Source organism: Monopterus albus, unplaced genomic scaffold, assembly GCF_001952655.1.
Source record: "Monopterus albus unplaced genomic scaffold, M_albus_1.0 scaffold135.1, whole genome shotgun sequence".
Lineage (NCBI taxonomy): Eukaryota > Metazoa > Chordata > Actinopteri > Synbranchiformes > Synbranchidae > Monopterus > Monopterus albus.
The window spans coordinates 333,388-350,022 of NW_018128015.1; the positions used below are offsets into that span (position 1 = coordinate 333,388).

The following is a 16,635-nucleotide window of genomic DNA, read 5'->3' on the forward strand; positions in this document are numbered from 1 at the left end:
TTGGAAAGGTATGGTATTAGAGGTGTGGTGCTGAAATTGATAAAAAGTAATTTGTCCAATAGACGGCAATTTGTGGTCTGGGTGGGCATCAATCTGATTTTTTGGATATAGTATGTGGGGTCCCACAGGGGTCAGTTTTGGGCCCTAAACTTTTCATATTGTATATAAATGATATATGTCATGTTTCTGAATTATTGAACTTTGTATTATTTGCTGATGATACTACTGTATGGGCCTCTGGGGAAGACCTACAGCAACTTCTGGGTCTGATTACTCTGGTAGAAGGAATGCAGTGATTCGGGGCCGCGGGAATTTAACCAGTGTAGCTGTTTAGCTTAACACTTGAGTTGGGTTAATCATAGTTTGGATTATCAGGGGTAGAACTAGATAAGTATTACTTCTTTCTACTCCTTTGCAAGCATGTAATGATCATTTATCATCATGAGACTTTTTTTTTTCCTCTTTTCTTTTTTGGGTTTTCTCTGGTTGTTTTGAGGTATATATTGATTACGATTTCTTTTCCCTTATCTGTTTTATTATATGCTTGGAATTAATAAATAATAAAAATAAAAATAAAAACTGTCTGAACTTCAAATACAGGTCTATGTTCTTATGCAAACCACACAGACAGCTTCTAAATAGCAGAAAATGTATATTCACCCTAATGAACTTCTGATTTGGATACCAAAGGTTTGTGGTGTTTTTAAAAATGTACTTTAAATAAAAAGTAAAGTGTTTACATTGGGAGCAGGAACTGTAGTTCCTGTCTATGATTCTGTCTACTGCTGATCGATTAAACCTGATGATACGTGTTCTTTTTTTGCTGTGAGGCCAATTTTAATTAGCACAAGGGCAGGACTACAGCTAATGATGACTTCACAATGAATTCATCTGCCAGCTATTCTCACAACTGTTTCATCTAAAAATGTCTGAAAATACAGAAAAATATTCATCCCTGTTTCTCCAAGATGAAGATGACAGCTTCAAATAGCTAATTTTGTCCAAACGACAGTCTAAACCCCAAAGATAAGCAGTTGATAAAGATGTAAAGCTGAGAAAACTGGAAAATATTTTTGCATCTTTTCCGCATTTTTACTTACTCATAGAAAATAGGTGCCAATAACCTTTCTGTCAATCTTTTAATTGCTGCAGCTCCACTTGGTCTTAGTTAGGACAAAAAGTGCTGACTCTGATGATCTTCCTTTTGTTTTATTTGGCATCAACGTTTTAATTTGCCCAGATCTTTGGTTTATGAACAGTACTTACAAAACTAACTTTTCCATCAGCCTCAGATGCACTGTCTTTCATGCTAACATTAGCACACATATCAGTACACCAGCATGCCAATGTTAGCATTTAGCTAAAACTAGTGTTGAGGCCAACAGGTAGAGAAACTAACAGAAATGCTTGGTCTGACTTAAATAAAATTAAAAAAAAAACCTGGTTTCAGCTCAGCTCACAGATTACAACATGTTATACAAGCATTTCCTGTCTCTATCATCCCGTACTCTTTACAGAAAGCTGTTCTCTCTCACTGTATGAAAAATAGGTAAAATACAAAGAATGTGCATCTCAGGACTTTGACATATGAATGCTGATTTAAAACGGTTCCATGTTTTACTGAATTGGAGCTGAAGCAGAAAATTAAGTTAAAAGACACAACCATGATGCTGACCTGTTTCTCTCAGCTTTGAATTTAATTATCTTTCCAGAAATGTTGTAAGTGTGGACCATCACATGCATGTGAACCACCTGACTTGGCAATTATGTTAAGAACAGAAGAAATAATTAGACTTGGCTGTTTGTATGTTTTTACTTGTTTCTGACCCTATGACATGACAACGATCTGAATAATCATATCCCACACAGATGACTTGATACCTCTGCTGTGATGACAGCTATGTCAGACAGATCTGAAATACTGAGAAACACTGAACTACGTGAATACATCAGTGCTCTCTGGGAGAGAAGCCTCTCAGACAAGTGATGGCGATACCAGAGGGTTCTCGCAGGGCCCTTCCATTACTAGACCTCAAGTGTGATATTGCTGAGGAGGAAGACAAAACTTTAGGAGGGGCTCTGATGGAGCAGTTTAGGACAGTTTTGGGATGGGTAGGGATGTCTACTGGGTCATCTGGGTTTCCATAGCCTGCCCGGCCCACTCTGGAGCCGCCTGACGAATCTTTTCTAGCAGGTTGTTGACTTGGAAACACAGAGACTGAATCTGTTTGTCCCAGGTAGGAAGGGGCTCCCGTGCTACCAGAGAGAGAAGGAGAAACAAAACAACAGAAGTTAGAACATGACGCATGTTTCCATTTCATATAGTCTGAACAACACATGTACATGTATGTGCTTTGTGTGTGACTGTAATGACAAGCCGTCCCTGTCCATAAGCAGCGAATGTGCTTTCGGCAGCTGCTTGTCAATCCTGAGTGAAGAGGTCGCCCCCTACTGGTTACTGACTCATATATCACAAAAATAAACACTACTAATATAACTTTACATCACAAATTAAAGCATCAGGTACAAACACTAATGTGTGTAAGAGGTGAAGGGGTCTGAATCCTGTCTGGAGCCACTGTATGTGAATTAGAAAACACAGTGGCTGTAATTACTTACTCTCAAAGTGTACAATGCCATCAATCTGGTCAATGAAGCCATTCATGCGTCCTTCAGTGATCATCTGGGAGGCGATCTTCTCAGCCTAAAGACAAAAACAGAACTAGGATCTCCACAATATGAAAAGCAAACAGCTAGACAAATTTGTGAAATATAAAGGACATTTACTACCAGCAGAATGTGTATTTATTTTGGATCCAACTAGCTTCTTTATTGAACAGAGAATGAATTTGGATGCTGTTTCACTTTTTAATCTAATCCTTGTCTCACCTTTGCAGGGGGGATTTCCAACAGCGCTCCTAGTTCTTCAAAAGTGATGTTGTTGTACAGTTTACTAGCAGAAAGTAGGTTGTGTTCAATCACAGCTCTGTCCAGGATGCTGGATCCTGGAACACGGGAGAGAGAGAGAGAGAACTATAAAACAGCAGACTGTTAACAAACCGTGCAATGCAGACAGCATCTCCAGTGCACTAATATAGTTTTGTGGGCACGACTCATGTTGCCGACCAGCAAAGCGGAGCACAGATGGTGACAAACAGGAAGCTTTAACCCCATCGTTAACCCAACAACTTTAAAAGCTGTATGACAACTCACCATCTGCTGTGGTGGCTTTCTGGTGAGGCATCAGCATGGCAGCAAACTCCTGCAGCTGGTTTCCTCTGATGATACGGTCCAGGTACATCTTCTCCAGGATACCATAGGCAGCCAGCTGCTGACAGCGCTCATCCTTAAATAGGGTGGCCAGCATACGGGAACGCTGCTGGCCTACAACAAAAGACACAGTGTTTTTGGTATGATGCATGTAACAAGATAATTATTAGAAGTTTTTCATTTACATTCATTTTGAAAACCTAAACACACAAGTCCTAGTGCTACCTGCAGAAGCCAGTATGGTGCAGTTAAGAGCATGTTTCAGTGCCTCCAGACGTTCACTCTCATGTACAATTGATTTATAGGACAGCTCGTTGTATCTTTGAGCAGCTTCAATGAACTTCCTCCTGAAGTCCAGGACCCGTGCATAACACACCTGAGAAAAAAGACAGCGTGAAGCACTTATCCAAGCAGCTGCAGATGGAACAGTTGATTAAATTAACATTGTTTTGAATTGCAAAAGCAACAGTAATGCAGACACAAGCTGTGGCCATGAGCTCATTATGGATTGTGTACCTTATAGTGTATCTGCAACTGTTCGTTAGAGGACTCATTCTGAAGCAACGAGGCCCTGTTGATGTAGGCCTCTGCCTGCACTGGATCATCATCTTCTAAGTAGAGACGGGCGATTTTCAGGTATGTGTCCAATTTATAGTCAACATTGTATTGCCTAGGGGGACAAAAGGTATTAAGAGACATGGGAATATCACGAACGGCCGTGAAATAAATGTGCAAACAGTGTACTTACTTCTGTCCTGTTTCTAGAGGTATTCCAACTAAAACTTGCGCTGCGTTTCTCCAGTCCCCCTCCTTTTCATAAATGGTTGCTAAGTGCTGTCTGATTGAAGCTACCTGAAGACATGTAAGAACATTATTCAATTATACATCACAACAATTATGCTTAACTTTACTCACTGGGCTGTGAGAGAGTGTGAGGGCATTCACCTGCTCCTCAAATGATATGACCCTTGGCTGAATCTTTTCCAAGGTGAAGTGATACACCGCTTTGGCCGTGGCATCGGGCAAGTTGGGCAGATGTGTGCAGAAATCAGTGAGTAGCTGTCTTGAGATGACAAGACTTACGTTTTCATTGACCACTGTAAAAGAAAGACCATGGTAAGATATCCTGTTTATGTCCAACGTTTGTAGAAAATGCTCATCACATAAAAGAATGAAGGCCCAGCATACTTGCTTCAACAAAGGCCTTCAAGGAATCCAGCTGATCTGCATCTGTAAACTGAATGGCCTTCTCCAAAATCTGTCGATATCTGCCAAAGGTTTAACAAGGTAGAAACCACGTTTTAGTGCAACTGATAAACAAAAATGTAGAAAACTGAGACTACAAACGGGATAATAAAGTGGCCTCATTAAGTATTCCGACCATTCTATTTTTTGATTTTTAATAAATCCGCAATAAAATTCTAACGTTAAACCAGGTCTCCACTTTCGCATTAGGAGATCTTGGATGTTACTGGTAGCTTTGCAGCTTTTATGTCGCTTGGAACTGTTTAAACGAGGATCTATACCGTTACGATAAAGGTCTTTGACAAGCACCTGGGTTTTATTTATCAGTTAACCTACCTGAATGTAACGTTATGGCTATACGGCTAGGTAGCTAACGTTAGCTTAGCTTGGACTGCTACCTAGCAATAGTGGTGTTAATGTCTAAATTTGGATACACGTATGGCTAAAGTAAGCAATCACAATGTTTTTATAATTAGCGTTACATACTTGGCAGCAAGATCTTTATGAGATCCACTTGAGTTCATCAGCTGTGCAAGTTCCTGTCTCACTTCGGTTGCCATTGTCGCTGCGAAGTGTCAACAACAGCAGTTTCCTCTGCCAAGAGGAGAGCGAGGCTTCCGGTCGGTCCCGCTCGGTTGGTCCTCCAACCAAAAGCATCTGCCTGCAGACAAGATGGCGGACATCAACAACGAATATCCTCCGTATAGAGGAAGTCACATGACATATCCTTATATTTCACACTGTGAACAAACCGTACGAAGACATTTTAAATTTATAATGTTAAAATAAATGCCGTTAAATAGTAAATTACAATTGTTTAGTTTTAATATAAGGTTAAAAATTTCTTTAAAAAAACAGAAAAAGGGTTTCTGACAAAAAATTTGCACTGACAAATAATACAGCCACACTTTGGTTTGACATGTACATAAGTCCTTAAATTTGACAAAATTATATATAAAAAAAAGTACTTATATTTTGCGTAGAGCTTTATTTATTTTCCACATAAAATCAGAATCAGAATCAGCTTTATTGGCCAGGTGTGATGGAAACACAAGGAATTTGACTCAGGTACATCGGCTCTCAATGTGCAAACAGTAAACCAGCATAAGGCTGTGTAACATAACAAAATAGCAGTATTAAAATCAGCAAACAGTGCAAACAATGCAGAAAAAGCAGTATAAACAAACAGTAAACAATGTAGACAACAATGGAATGTTCATTTAAAAGAGATAAATAGGGATAAAACAGAGTACTTAAGAACTAGAGACCTGTACAAGTCTGTATAATCTGTAAAAGGTATATTTACAGGTATTGCGCTGAGGGTTATTGTCCAGTCATACTGTCGTGGGTTAAGTGTTCATCAGAGCAACAGCCTGGGGAGAAAACTGTCCCTGTGCCTGGTTGTCCTAGTGCACAGTGACCTGTAACGCTGTCCAGAGGGAAGGAGTTCAAACAGATTGTGTTGAGGGTGTGAGGGGTCTACAGTGATCCTCTCCACCCTTCTATTGACCCGTGGGGTGTACAGGTCCTCCATGGAGGGCAGGTTCACACCAATGACCTTTTCTGCAGTCCTGACTGTCCGCTGAAGTCTGTACTTGTCCTGTTTGATTGCTGAGCCAAACCAGACAGTGATGGAGGTGCAGAGAACAGACTCGATGATTCCTCTGAAGAACTGTATCGGCAGCTCCCGGGGCAGGTCGAACTTCCTGAGCTGGCGCAGGAAGTACATCCTCTGCTGTAAAATATACTTTATGTAAATAAATGGCAACATATTGCTTATATTCTTGCAAGCTATATGCATGTACAGTTCATTCCAAACAGGTTTATTATGGCATGCAGAGTCAGTGATATCTGGACATTCCACAAATGGTTTGTAGTTTGAGTTCTTAATATCTTCATACCCAATATGGCTTTCCATTAAGTGGAAAAACTTTGTAAACAGTGGCAAATTTTCTATATGTGACTGGGAAGTTGTAAGTCATCATTGTTGTAAGTATAGTTACAAAAGACCATCAATATTAAATAATTCAGACTCAATAATGAAACGATGAAGCTACAAATTTCTAAAGAATATGATTTTGTTGCAGGACAAAAGAAGTTAGTGATTTCAACTTTTTTGAGGAATAAAGTTGTGTATAAAATCTTTATGTCAGTAGTGCTTGCTGGTTAATTATAGAAAATTTTCACTGAATAAAAAACTTAAGGTACTCAGTTTGTCAAAAAATAATGTGGGGTGTAAAAAAATAATTGAAATGGAATTAATAAACAATTTTAATTCAGTACTGATTGAACATGGTTTGAGTCATAGCCCGTTAGGTTGTACTGTTTAGTTTTATCCTAATCACTTTGATTTAGTTTTCTTACTCTACTTTTATTCATTTTTAGTTTCCTAAATGGTATGGCATTCAGTACTAGGTGGGAGAGAAACTGTATTTCGACTTTCTGTATGCCCTGGACTTATAGTGAATTGACAATAAAACTATTTGATCTCGAGCTTGATCTTGTAGAAGTGCCCAGAACATCATTAAGGACACTTCACACCCAGGACACTGTTTGAACTACTACCATCAGGTAGACGGCTCAGAGCAATCAAATTAAGGACGACTAGATTCAAGAATAGTTTTTACCCAACAGCAGTTACCACACTCAATGCTGCTAAAATATAATATGCTTGTGTCTGACAGGGCTGTTGTTTATTTCATTTTTTAGCGGTTACATTTTTTATATGGTCTTATTTCATATGTTGTGTATTTTCTACTGCTGTACCGACTGGAGGTCACTAAAAATTTCGTTTTACGTTACAATGACAATAAAGGATTATCTTATCTTAAAAGGCTGTTCTGCACCTTTAAGAATTGCGTAGGGGTGACGTGGTGCGTAGAGGGTGTGGCTAGCATGTGAAATGTCAGGGTGGAATGGCGCTCGGCGCGGTATTTTGAACAATCGCTTTTTCCTTTCCTTGTTTTATCTGGAAACGTTACTTTACGTAAAAATCTCTGGTAAGCTTGACTACGTGTTGGCCCACTCTAAGGTTCATTACACTGTATTCAGTAGAAAGCCACACACTTAAGAAACTGTTTAATGTTGAGATATAATGTTGTGCTAGCTAGCTCGGGTTAGCAACAGCAAGTTTGCTAGTACAGTTGTCCTGCTCGCTGGGCTGCGGGCTTGATGATGCTGCCGTGATGGAGATGATGATAACGATGGTTCAGGGTAGAGACCAGTGAAAAGCACAGGGGCCAGGATATTCCGTGCAGCTCATCAATACAGTATTTACAATATTGTCTTCTGTGCTGAGACTAAGTTTGGTGTGCACTAATTGACAGGTAGTGCGCTAGGTTAATAGCGTCCGCAAATAAAAAGTAACTTAAACGCTAACGCATCTGAATACTTGTTTTTGAGTTTTTTTTATGGGACTTCTGTACGATAACTGCTCATTCTGTGTGTGCTGTCAAAATGATAAGAGCACACGTCAGCAGTTAACTTTGCTGTTGACATGCTACTTGTCTGATATAAAATCATATCAGTTTTTTCAAGTTCGCAAACAGATCTCCTGTCTTTACTGGGTCAAAATAAGTCTTTACCTAACCATTACTAAAATGTCATTAATTATTTGGTTAGGCCATGCTAACTTGAATCATAACCCCAAAACACAGGCTTTACATGCCGTTTGGCAAATGTATAGTTTAACTGAGTAAGATGCATGACCAGGTTAAAATGTTACAACCCGAATGACAGTGACAGCAGGCATTATTGAAAGCTAGCATTGTTTACGTTTCCAGAGTCTGCTTAAATAGTTTGTTACTTGCTAATAGCACACAGTTACCATTAAATATCAACTTCAGCTCTTGTTTCTGTTCTCTTTTGCGGGGAATTGTTGCGGGCATGTGTGTTAGCCTAATATAAGTAATAGTAAAACGCATTCCCTCATCCTCCTGTGCTAAGTGTTAGCCGCAGAGCTAACTGAGTTGATGACGAGGTAAAAATGGCGGATCTTTCGAAATCCAACCCTGGCCTGAAATAGTAACGCAGCCAGCAAACAGCTTGTGGCTCTTTTTCCTCGCTCTTTGCCCCAACTGAGACCACTTCGGTGGTGGTTTGTGCAGAAATGAGAGCGTCTCAGCTCTGTTTCTCTTGGTCGCTTTCGGCCAGGAACGTGAAAATACACCTAGCAGTTAGCTGTGTGTGTTTTACGGGGTGGGTAGGGATCATATGTGTGTTACGCTGGATTAATGTTGAGTACAGCAGGACAAAGGTACGATCGGTGCGGCCTAGCTCACCTAGCACCAGCTCCCAACTAGTCAGAATTAACTCAAACGGGACTCGCGTACAGCTCTATATTTACTGAGTCGCATGTGATTACTGAAAACTCATTTACAGGAACCAGCCAGAGCTCGGTCGCTAGCTTATACTGCCTTTCTTGTTTGTTTACTTCTCCTGCAGAGCCCTTTGCAAGCAGACAGCATTATCGTCCAATTATGCACATTTATTAATTATGTGGAGCTACACATATACAATTAATTATTAAAAATAATAAATCTTGTTCAGTTTAATTTCATGTATTGAGTTCATGTAAAACCATGAACATATTCTGTGAGATTAAACTTACATATAGTCTTTGGCCTCTTTATTAGGTACACCTGCACAGTCTAATTCATTAAGGTCCAATCTATATTATTCAAAATGTTTTAGCAATACGGTCATTAGAGTCTGATAAATCTGCTGTGTCCATGTTTCGGATAATGTTCCTTTTTTAACAATTGTAATATACTTGGAAGGACATTTTACAGTTGAAAACTAAGCTTGTTACTACCCTCTGTCTTTGACATTTGTGTGAGGGGAAAAACATATTTACTAATACATTTATCTTTATTTTTGCCTGACTATAAGGGGCAACTGTGGTTCAGTGGGTAGAGCAGTCGTCTCCCCTCCAGAGGGTTGGAGGTTTGAATCGCAGTGCCTGCAGTCCACATGTCAAAGTGTCCTTGGGTAAGACACTGAACCCCCAAGTTGCCCCCAATGGTTAGAGCCATTGGTGTGAGTTGGCGCCGTAAAAGGCTGCCTCAGTTCTGTACCAGAAACAAATTTCTCGTGTGTGTAACATACTTGGCCAAATAAAGTGATTATCCTTATAATGACACCCAGTCACTCTACTGAGAGGTATGTCTAATATTCTGCTCCATACTTGTACAGTATGTAAATGGAGGACAAAATAACACCTCAGTATAATCTCATTTAGTACAGTCACCTTAATGATGACCACACATACGTATAATTGAATTTACCCTTTTCCAACAGTGTCACCAAAACTCAGTATAAACATCTTAAAGAAAGAATTTATGACAGAGCTCTTTTATTAATTTGCATTCAATTGCACAGGTGTGCCTAATAAAGTGGCTACTGAGTGTACTATGGGCACCATCTTGTTTAGCAGAATCTAGAAATATATTTTCCAGGCCATTCAACTACAGCTTGTTTCTTCAGTGAAAACCTGTGCATGTTTTTGACACATTTTACAATGAAAAGTTATTTTATTGTTCTTTCAGGGTAAACGGAGAGCTCAGACTTTGCAAATATGGATGTGGTGTCACCAGAGCTCAACAGCCTCCTTCCTGATGAGATTATGGATACTGAGGAAATAGAGGGCGTCCCTAATTCCCAACCCGACAGCACCATGGCCCCGTCGGAGCCCTGTGATGACACATCGGTCCCGATGGAGACGGATACACCCATGGCCTCAGAAGATCTGAGCCTGTGTTCAGATGCCTCTTCAACAGAACAGGCTTTGAGCAGCACTACCTCCACAGGCTCTGCACTTATCATCAGCTCTGGAAGTCAGACTCCTGCCTCAATTTGTAGTACCCCTTCATCCCTTCTTACCTTCAAGCCAGCCCTGGCTACTTCCACAGCCACCACCAAAACCACAGACAGCATGACTGGGACTACTGTTTCTACTAGTGGGTTACAGAAGCTCACAGCTCCTTTCACCATCTCTCCTGCAAACCACCAGATCATTCTCAACAAGGTGGCCTCATCTCAAGCCACAGAAGCAGCAAAGTCTGCAGGCACTCCAGCCCAGGTCATCAAGCAGGAAGGACAAAAACTGTTGGTTACAACAATAGGGAAGTCGGGGCAGCCTATAGTGCTGCAGTTACCCCACACAGGCAGCAAGCCTGGTATTTCACAGATATCAGGAGACACAAAGACTGCAGCGCCACAGTTTAAAGTGGTCACTATTGGTGGGAGGCCAGAGCTGAAGCCAGTGGCAGGGGGTGCTGGTAACCAGTTGACCACATTACAGGCCCAGCAGCTGAAGACTGTACAGGTAACACTGATTGATTTGTGTTAGAGTGCAGGATTTAAGTAGTTAAATGTTGATAGTTGACAGTTTAATATCGTGTGTGTTCAATAGTTTTCCGTATACCAGAGCTACACATAATCACTACTGCTAAGACTGCGCTTTATTGGCTATAAACCATTGTTGTAAACATAAACCTGGCTCTGTTGGATTGGAATGTGCTTTGCTGAATTAGCTCCCCTATAGCACATTTTAGTGTTTGGAAATAAGAGGAGTACAAAACACAGGTCAGTGTAATTCTTTGTTACAGAAACCTCCGCGAGGAAACCAGATCAGCAGCTTATTGTCTAGTTTTACTTTGTCTTACCTTTTGTCTAAAATATATTCTAAAATAGTCAGTGAATTTGTTGAGTTAAAAAGTTAAAGTGCGTATTTTGAAGCTGAAGCTGTCTTTTTGTTTTTAGACTTAGACTTTGTCCTTCAGGTACACAACAAGTGTACATACAATGAAATTTCATTGCATTGGTTCAGCACAATATTAAAATATACAACATAAAATAATATACAGCAATAGACTAGCTATGCATAAAAGTGGGTATGGTAATTGCAGATACTCATCGAGTTACTTTAGCAGTATGCCGAGTACAGTATAACATGCAGTATATTCCATAAGACCAAAAGAACAAGTTCAGCAGTGCAAGAGTGACTTGTAGTATTTGCAGTAATGCAAATAAAATGATCAATAGTATTAGCAATAGAGCAAATAGTCTGTAAATTTGTGAAGTGGCAGGCCAGTTGTTTAACCAGTATGTAAAAAGAACTTGTAGAGTTAACAGTAGAACAGTAGTGCAAAAATTGTTCATATCTAATAAATAATATCTAATAGAGAGCAGCATACTTCCAGACTATAAAGATCAGGATGTTCAAGTATGTCAGGTAAAAATACAGTAGCAATGCAGTGGGAGTGACTGTGTCCCAAATGCATAGGAGAGTAGTATTCCAGTAACGTATACTGAGGTTAGTAAAGAGTTGAGTATAATGTCCATTAAGAGTTCAGCAGTCTGATGACCTGGGGAAGTTGTTGACAGTCTAATAACCATGGCTGAAGGGTGTGACCTGCACCGTTAGTTTGCAAAAGCTTCCTTTGACAAAACACAAATATTTATACCTTGATGCACACATGCACAAAACTGTACAACTAGAAAATAATATTTAGAGCATATACTGTATTAGCAAATATGAAAATATGTTAAATCATTTTAAATTAATACATCGAGTCAGTTAACGTCAATACCTCGCTTTTCCTATGCCCTACTTTTTGTACAAACAAACTCAATTATGTCAGGATTCTAACATTCATCAACGGCAGTGTTTGGATGAAAGAAAACAACATTTATCATAGCATTTAGTATGTTATAAATGTGCAAAAGGAACACACATTAACTTTGAGTGTCTCCACAGATTGCTAAGAAAACCCCGACATCCTCAGCTGCACCAGTCAAGCTCATCATCACAAAAACTGTCAACAGCAAAGGCCTGAGTCCTCAGACATCAAGTCCTCCTGTTATCGCAGGTACTTTTGTTTACATCATTACTGTCCTTATTATATTCACTTCTACGTATTGAAGTGTCTCAAATCTTATGGCATCTGTTGATAGGACGGGTCCTGCCACAGACTTCCCCTGTGTTACCCCTGAGGACTATTACTCTCTCAGACCCCCACAACACTAGTATACAAAGTATCCCTGGCAAAAAGATCGCTATTTCCCCTCTAAAGACTCCCAGCAAGGTAAATTCTACAAACTCACAGATGATGTTGTTTGTGTTAGGTGTCGCATCAGTCAGTATTTATGTGACAGACCGATCACGCTGCACTTGTGTTCATCTGCCAGGTGACCGTAGTTTCTGTTGCTTCCCCGACCTCCAACGCCTCTCAGAAGTCAGTAGCGCTGCCTGTCAATGTAGCACTTGGTCAGCAGATCCTCACAGTCCAGCAGTCCACATCTGGATCGCCAGTCAAGTTGGCTACCAGCCAGACCACAGCACAGGTGAGATCCAAGCATAGAGCTGGGCGCTGTCTGTTGTCAGCTGGTGTCACTAACAGTGAGGTGTGTGGGGGACACTGTGTAGTTCACAGCTTCTCCTGCTGCTGCGTCACTGAAGACACAGTCCATCACAATGTCCCCGAGCCACCGAGTGGCCTCATCACTTTGCTGGTTTTACTCTGAACAGTACTAAACCTTGAGATAGTCAATTTACATCTGCTGCTTTCCGTCTTCTCTGGCAACACTTTAAATGTCCTTGTGTCTACTATGATACTGCAACCTATTTGAAAAGGCTTTTCAAATAAGTTGAAGTTAATAATAAGACATCACTGCAAACAGCTGATGTCGACAGTTTGATGTGCAGGACTTGTTATGGCTGCCTGGTTGTCCTGTCATAGGTCGGTGGGGCTTTTTATAACGGCTGTGGCCAACAACAAAGATTGTTACCTAGCCTATGAGAAGTGTTAGGCTTTTAAGTGGACATGTGCCTTGAAGGTCTGTTATTAATTTGGTCCTTCTGTCACTTGGCGTTAAAGTTTTGTCTCTTGTTTTATTTGAACATTTTTAGAATATTAAACCGGTGCAGTCTGTGACAGTGGGAGGAGTTGGTGTCTCCCAGTTTAAGACCATCATCCCGCTGGCCACCCAGTCGAATGTGCAGCAGATTCAGGTGCCAGGAAGCAAGTTCCACTACGTCCGCCTTGTCACAGCCACCACAGCGAGCAGCACCGGACAGCCCAGTGGTCTCAGCACCAGCTCCATACAGACAGGTGACTTACAAACAGAGCTTGTCATCCTTTCTCTGATTGCACACTCAGCAGAAGCTCTGTGGTAACTTGCGATGCTTATTGTCCCACAGCAAAACCTATGGTGGTCAGCTCAGGGCCGGTCAGGATGTCCGTCCCAGTCATCCCAGCACAGACCATGAAACAGGTGACTTTGGTTTTTCTGTCCACAAACAGAGCTTTCTGTGAAACGCCCCCTGAGCTACATTCACCGACTGTGTTCCCTGCAGGTGGCACCTAAACCCTTAACATCAGCAGCACAAGTAGTAACCACCACTCAGACCCAGCAACGCCTCATCATGCCGGCAACTCCACTACCCCAGATCCAGCCCAACTTCACCAACCTCCCTCCGGGCACCGTCCTGACACCAGCTCCCGGAGGCGGGAACGTGGGCTATGCAGTGGTGCCAGCGCAGTATGTCACACAGGTCAGCGGTGTTTCTGATGTGCTGTGTCAGTGGTGTTTTATTTGCTGCTCTTTGATATTGAGTGTTTCCTATCCTCCTGTAGCTGCAGCAGTCGCCGTTTGTGACCCTCGCCAGCAGCCCTGGTTTCTCTGCATCGTCTGCGATCCAGGCACAGTCCAGATTGCCCCTTAATGGGTATGGAGGAACATGACTCTTTATTTACGGTGTTCACAGACAAATAACTTTTACCTTGTTTTAAAATCTGGGTTTACCAGAGTGGAAAATTGAACCTAGGTGACACCACCTTGAAACCATTTTGGCTACTTGAGAAGCTGGCATAATATATTTCATTTTAAATAAAGTTTTACATTTTGTATGTTTGCACAAAACTAACAAACCCAAGTGGAAATGGGGCCTCTCTAATCTCAAATGAGACAGTATACTTTTGATTGACTATATCTGTTCAGATTATTATTAAAACTGTGTTTACCAAGCTGCAACAAATGAAAGTAATCAGTGACTTATTGCATTACAAAATACCTGTTCTTTAGAAACGCCACATGTGGGGCAAATTACAGATATAGACCTCGTATATACTGTAACTACATTACACTTAATAAACATCCTTGGTTTGAGCCCAGCCAGGGACTTTTGCTGCTCGTCATCTGTCTCTGTCGTCTCACATTTCCTGTTTGCCTCTCCACCATATACGAACAAATATTACTTAATGCTACCTGCTCAAAAATACTAAATCTGGTAAAGTACGACTACTGAAAACACAACATATTGTACTACTTTAAGATTGACACTGAGGATTGTTGCAAACTGGAATCGCTGATTGATTGTGCGTCCTTTTCATGTTAATCTAAACAATATCGTTCACAGCTTGTCAACAGCAGACACAACCTCAAGACCAAGGAAACCGTGCAACTGCACCAAGTCACAGTGTCTCAAACTGTAAGTGTGACTGTCACTGAGCCTGGTTTGTGTCTGTAGATGAATCTAGACCACTTCAATCTGTGTACATTTTTTAAGTTCTTTCACCTGAACTTTTTTCCATTCATGATATTCACCTGAATGATTTTGAGTTTTGAACTGTCAGACAAAATAAGCAATTTGAAGATTCCATCTTAGGCTTTAGAAAATTGTGAAATGCATTCTTTAATGTTTTCTGATATTTTATGGACCAAAGGATAACTAGTTAACTACAAAATAATCAACAGATTAACGAATAACAATATTAGTTGCAGCCATATTTCTAATTATCAAACTAATGATCTCACAAGATGTCCATCCACCTAGCACTGGGATATAGGCTGCTCACTCTCAGCCTTAGTTTTATTAAGTAGAGCTCTGTTTTTCTCCCCATAGATACTGCGACTGCTTTGCAAATGGAGAATTCTGCAATAATTGCAACTGCAATAACTGCTTCAATAACCTGGAACATGAAACTGAGCGTCTCAAAGCTATAAAGGTCAGGCGGAAGTTTGAGAGTTGTGTTATTGGACTGAGCTACTTCGTGTCAGACAGATGAACCAAGGTAGTTGTGTATTTTCACAGACGTGCCTGGACCGAAACCCAGAGGCCTTCAAACCTAAAATTGGTAAAGGCAAAGAGGGTGAGTCAGACCGTCGACACAGCAAAGGCTGCAACTGCAAACGATCAGGCTGCCTGAAGAACTACTGCGAGTGCTATGAGGTGGGTTTCCCTTACTGCCTTGTTCACAGTGTTTCTTTTTTATTCTGTCTCACCTCATGTCAACTTAATAGTTGGTTGCTTCCATTCATATATTTCCTTTGTTTCATCTTGAAGGCAAAGATCATGTGCTCGTCCATTTGTAAGTGTATCGGCTGCAAGAACTTTGAGGAGAGCCCGGAGAGGAAGACGCTGATGCACTTGGCCGATGCAGCAGAAGTGAGAGTGCAGCAGCAGACTGCGGCCAAAACCAAGCTGTCCTCGCAGATCTCAGACCTGCTCATGCGGACGACACCTGTTAACTCAAGTGGCGGTGGGAGGTACTCTTAACACTCTTCTCTTTGACAACAGCGAGCTACAGGAGCATTGTGGGAAGAATATTCCAATATAATAATGAGTTGGGGTTCTGTTATGGGTCAGTCCAGTGACTCGCAGCTCTGTGATTCTTAGACTCACTGTGACTGTGATTTTGAACGATATCAGTGTATGAAATCACAGTTAATAGTAATGCTAATTGAAAGACAAGATGCAGTGTAGGCCACAAACATTAAAGGCAGCTGTGTTGACATTTACATCTGCCTGGACAGTTCAGACACTGGTGCTGAGATTAGCTCATTTGTTTTTATTGATGTAAGTTTTATCAGTTTAAATTTAAATATACAACTCAGTAGAGTGAATGACCTCTGAAGCAGCTGTACTTTTATTCCCAGTCACAGCACTGGGCAGCCGCCCTACACTGAACTCCTGTAATGGCATACATGAGCCTCATGCATACAAAACTTATTTTAATGCATTTAATTATTTTGTCATGCAGCAAGATTAGATTTCTCCAGCCAGAGTCCGGTCAGAGTTCAGTTATAAATCCTAACACCATGGAGCATCTGTCCTGT

General features: G+C 40.9%; 2 protein-coding genes across 3 annotated transcripts in view; one reads left to right on the forward strand and one right to left on the reverse strand.

The window, feature by feature from the left end:
• Window positions 1-1,799: 1,799 nt before the first annotated feature.
• Window positions 1,800-5,192, reverse strand: cops4 (COP9 constitutive photomorphogenic homolog subunit 4 (Arabidopsis)). The gene is made up of 10 exons (XM_020613555.1): window positions 5,002-5,192; window positions 4,459-4,538; window positions 4,216-4,367; window positions 4,019-4,122; window positions 3,787-3,940; window positions 3,496-3,646; window positions 3,214-3,384; window positions 2,890-3,005; window positions 2,620-2,704; window positions 1,800-2,256 (listed from the first exon to the last, which is right to left on the reverse strand). Exons 1-10 carry the CDS (start codon window positions 5,073-5,075, stop codon window positions 2,123-2,125), a joined length of 1,221 nt encoding a protein of 406 aa, XP_020469211.1. The 5' UTR covers window positions 5,076-5,192; the 3' UTR covers window positions 1,800-2,122.
• Window positions 5,193-7,393: 2,201 nt separating this feature from the next.
• lin54 (lin-54 DREAM MuvB core complex component) overlaps window positions 7,394-16,635 on the forward strand; it is a 12,180-nt gene continuing 2,938 nt past the window's right edge. The window contains exons 1-13 of one of the 2 annotated variants that reach the window (XM_020613621.1): window positions 7,394-7,514; window positions 10,062-10,840; window positions 12,275-12,386; window positions 12,472-12,602; window positions 12,706-12,861; window positions 13,427-13,628; window positions 13,718-13,791; window positions 13,874-14,071; window positions 14,154-14,245; window positions 14,936-15,007; window positions 15,422-15,524; window positions 15,611-15,748; window positions 15,863-16,065. In XM_020613621.1, coding sequence (XP_020469277.1) covers window positions 10,091-10,840; window positions 12,275-12,386; window positions 12,472-12,602; window positions 12,706-12,861; window positions 13,427-13,628; window positions 13,718-13,791; window positions 13,874-14,071; window positions 14,154-14,245; window positions 14,936-15,007; window positions 15,422-15,524; window positions 15,611-15,748; window positions 15,863-16,065 — 2,231 coding nt within the window. In that variant the 5' untranslated portion in view covers window positions 7,394-7,514; window positions 10,062-10,090. The remainder of the gene's footprint in view (window positions 7,515-10,061; window positions 10,841-12,274; window positions 12,387-12,471; window positions 12,603-12,705; window positions 12,862-13,426; window positions 13,629-13,717; window positions 13,792-13,873; window positions 14,072-14,153; window positions 14,246-14,935; window positions 15,008-15,421; window positions 15,525-15,610; window positions 15,749-15,862; window positions 16,066-16,635) is intronic. The other variant, XM_020613622.1, reaches the window with a different exon arrangement.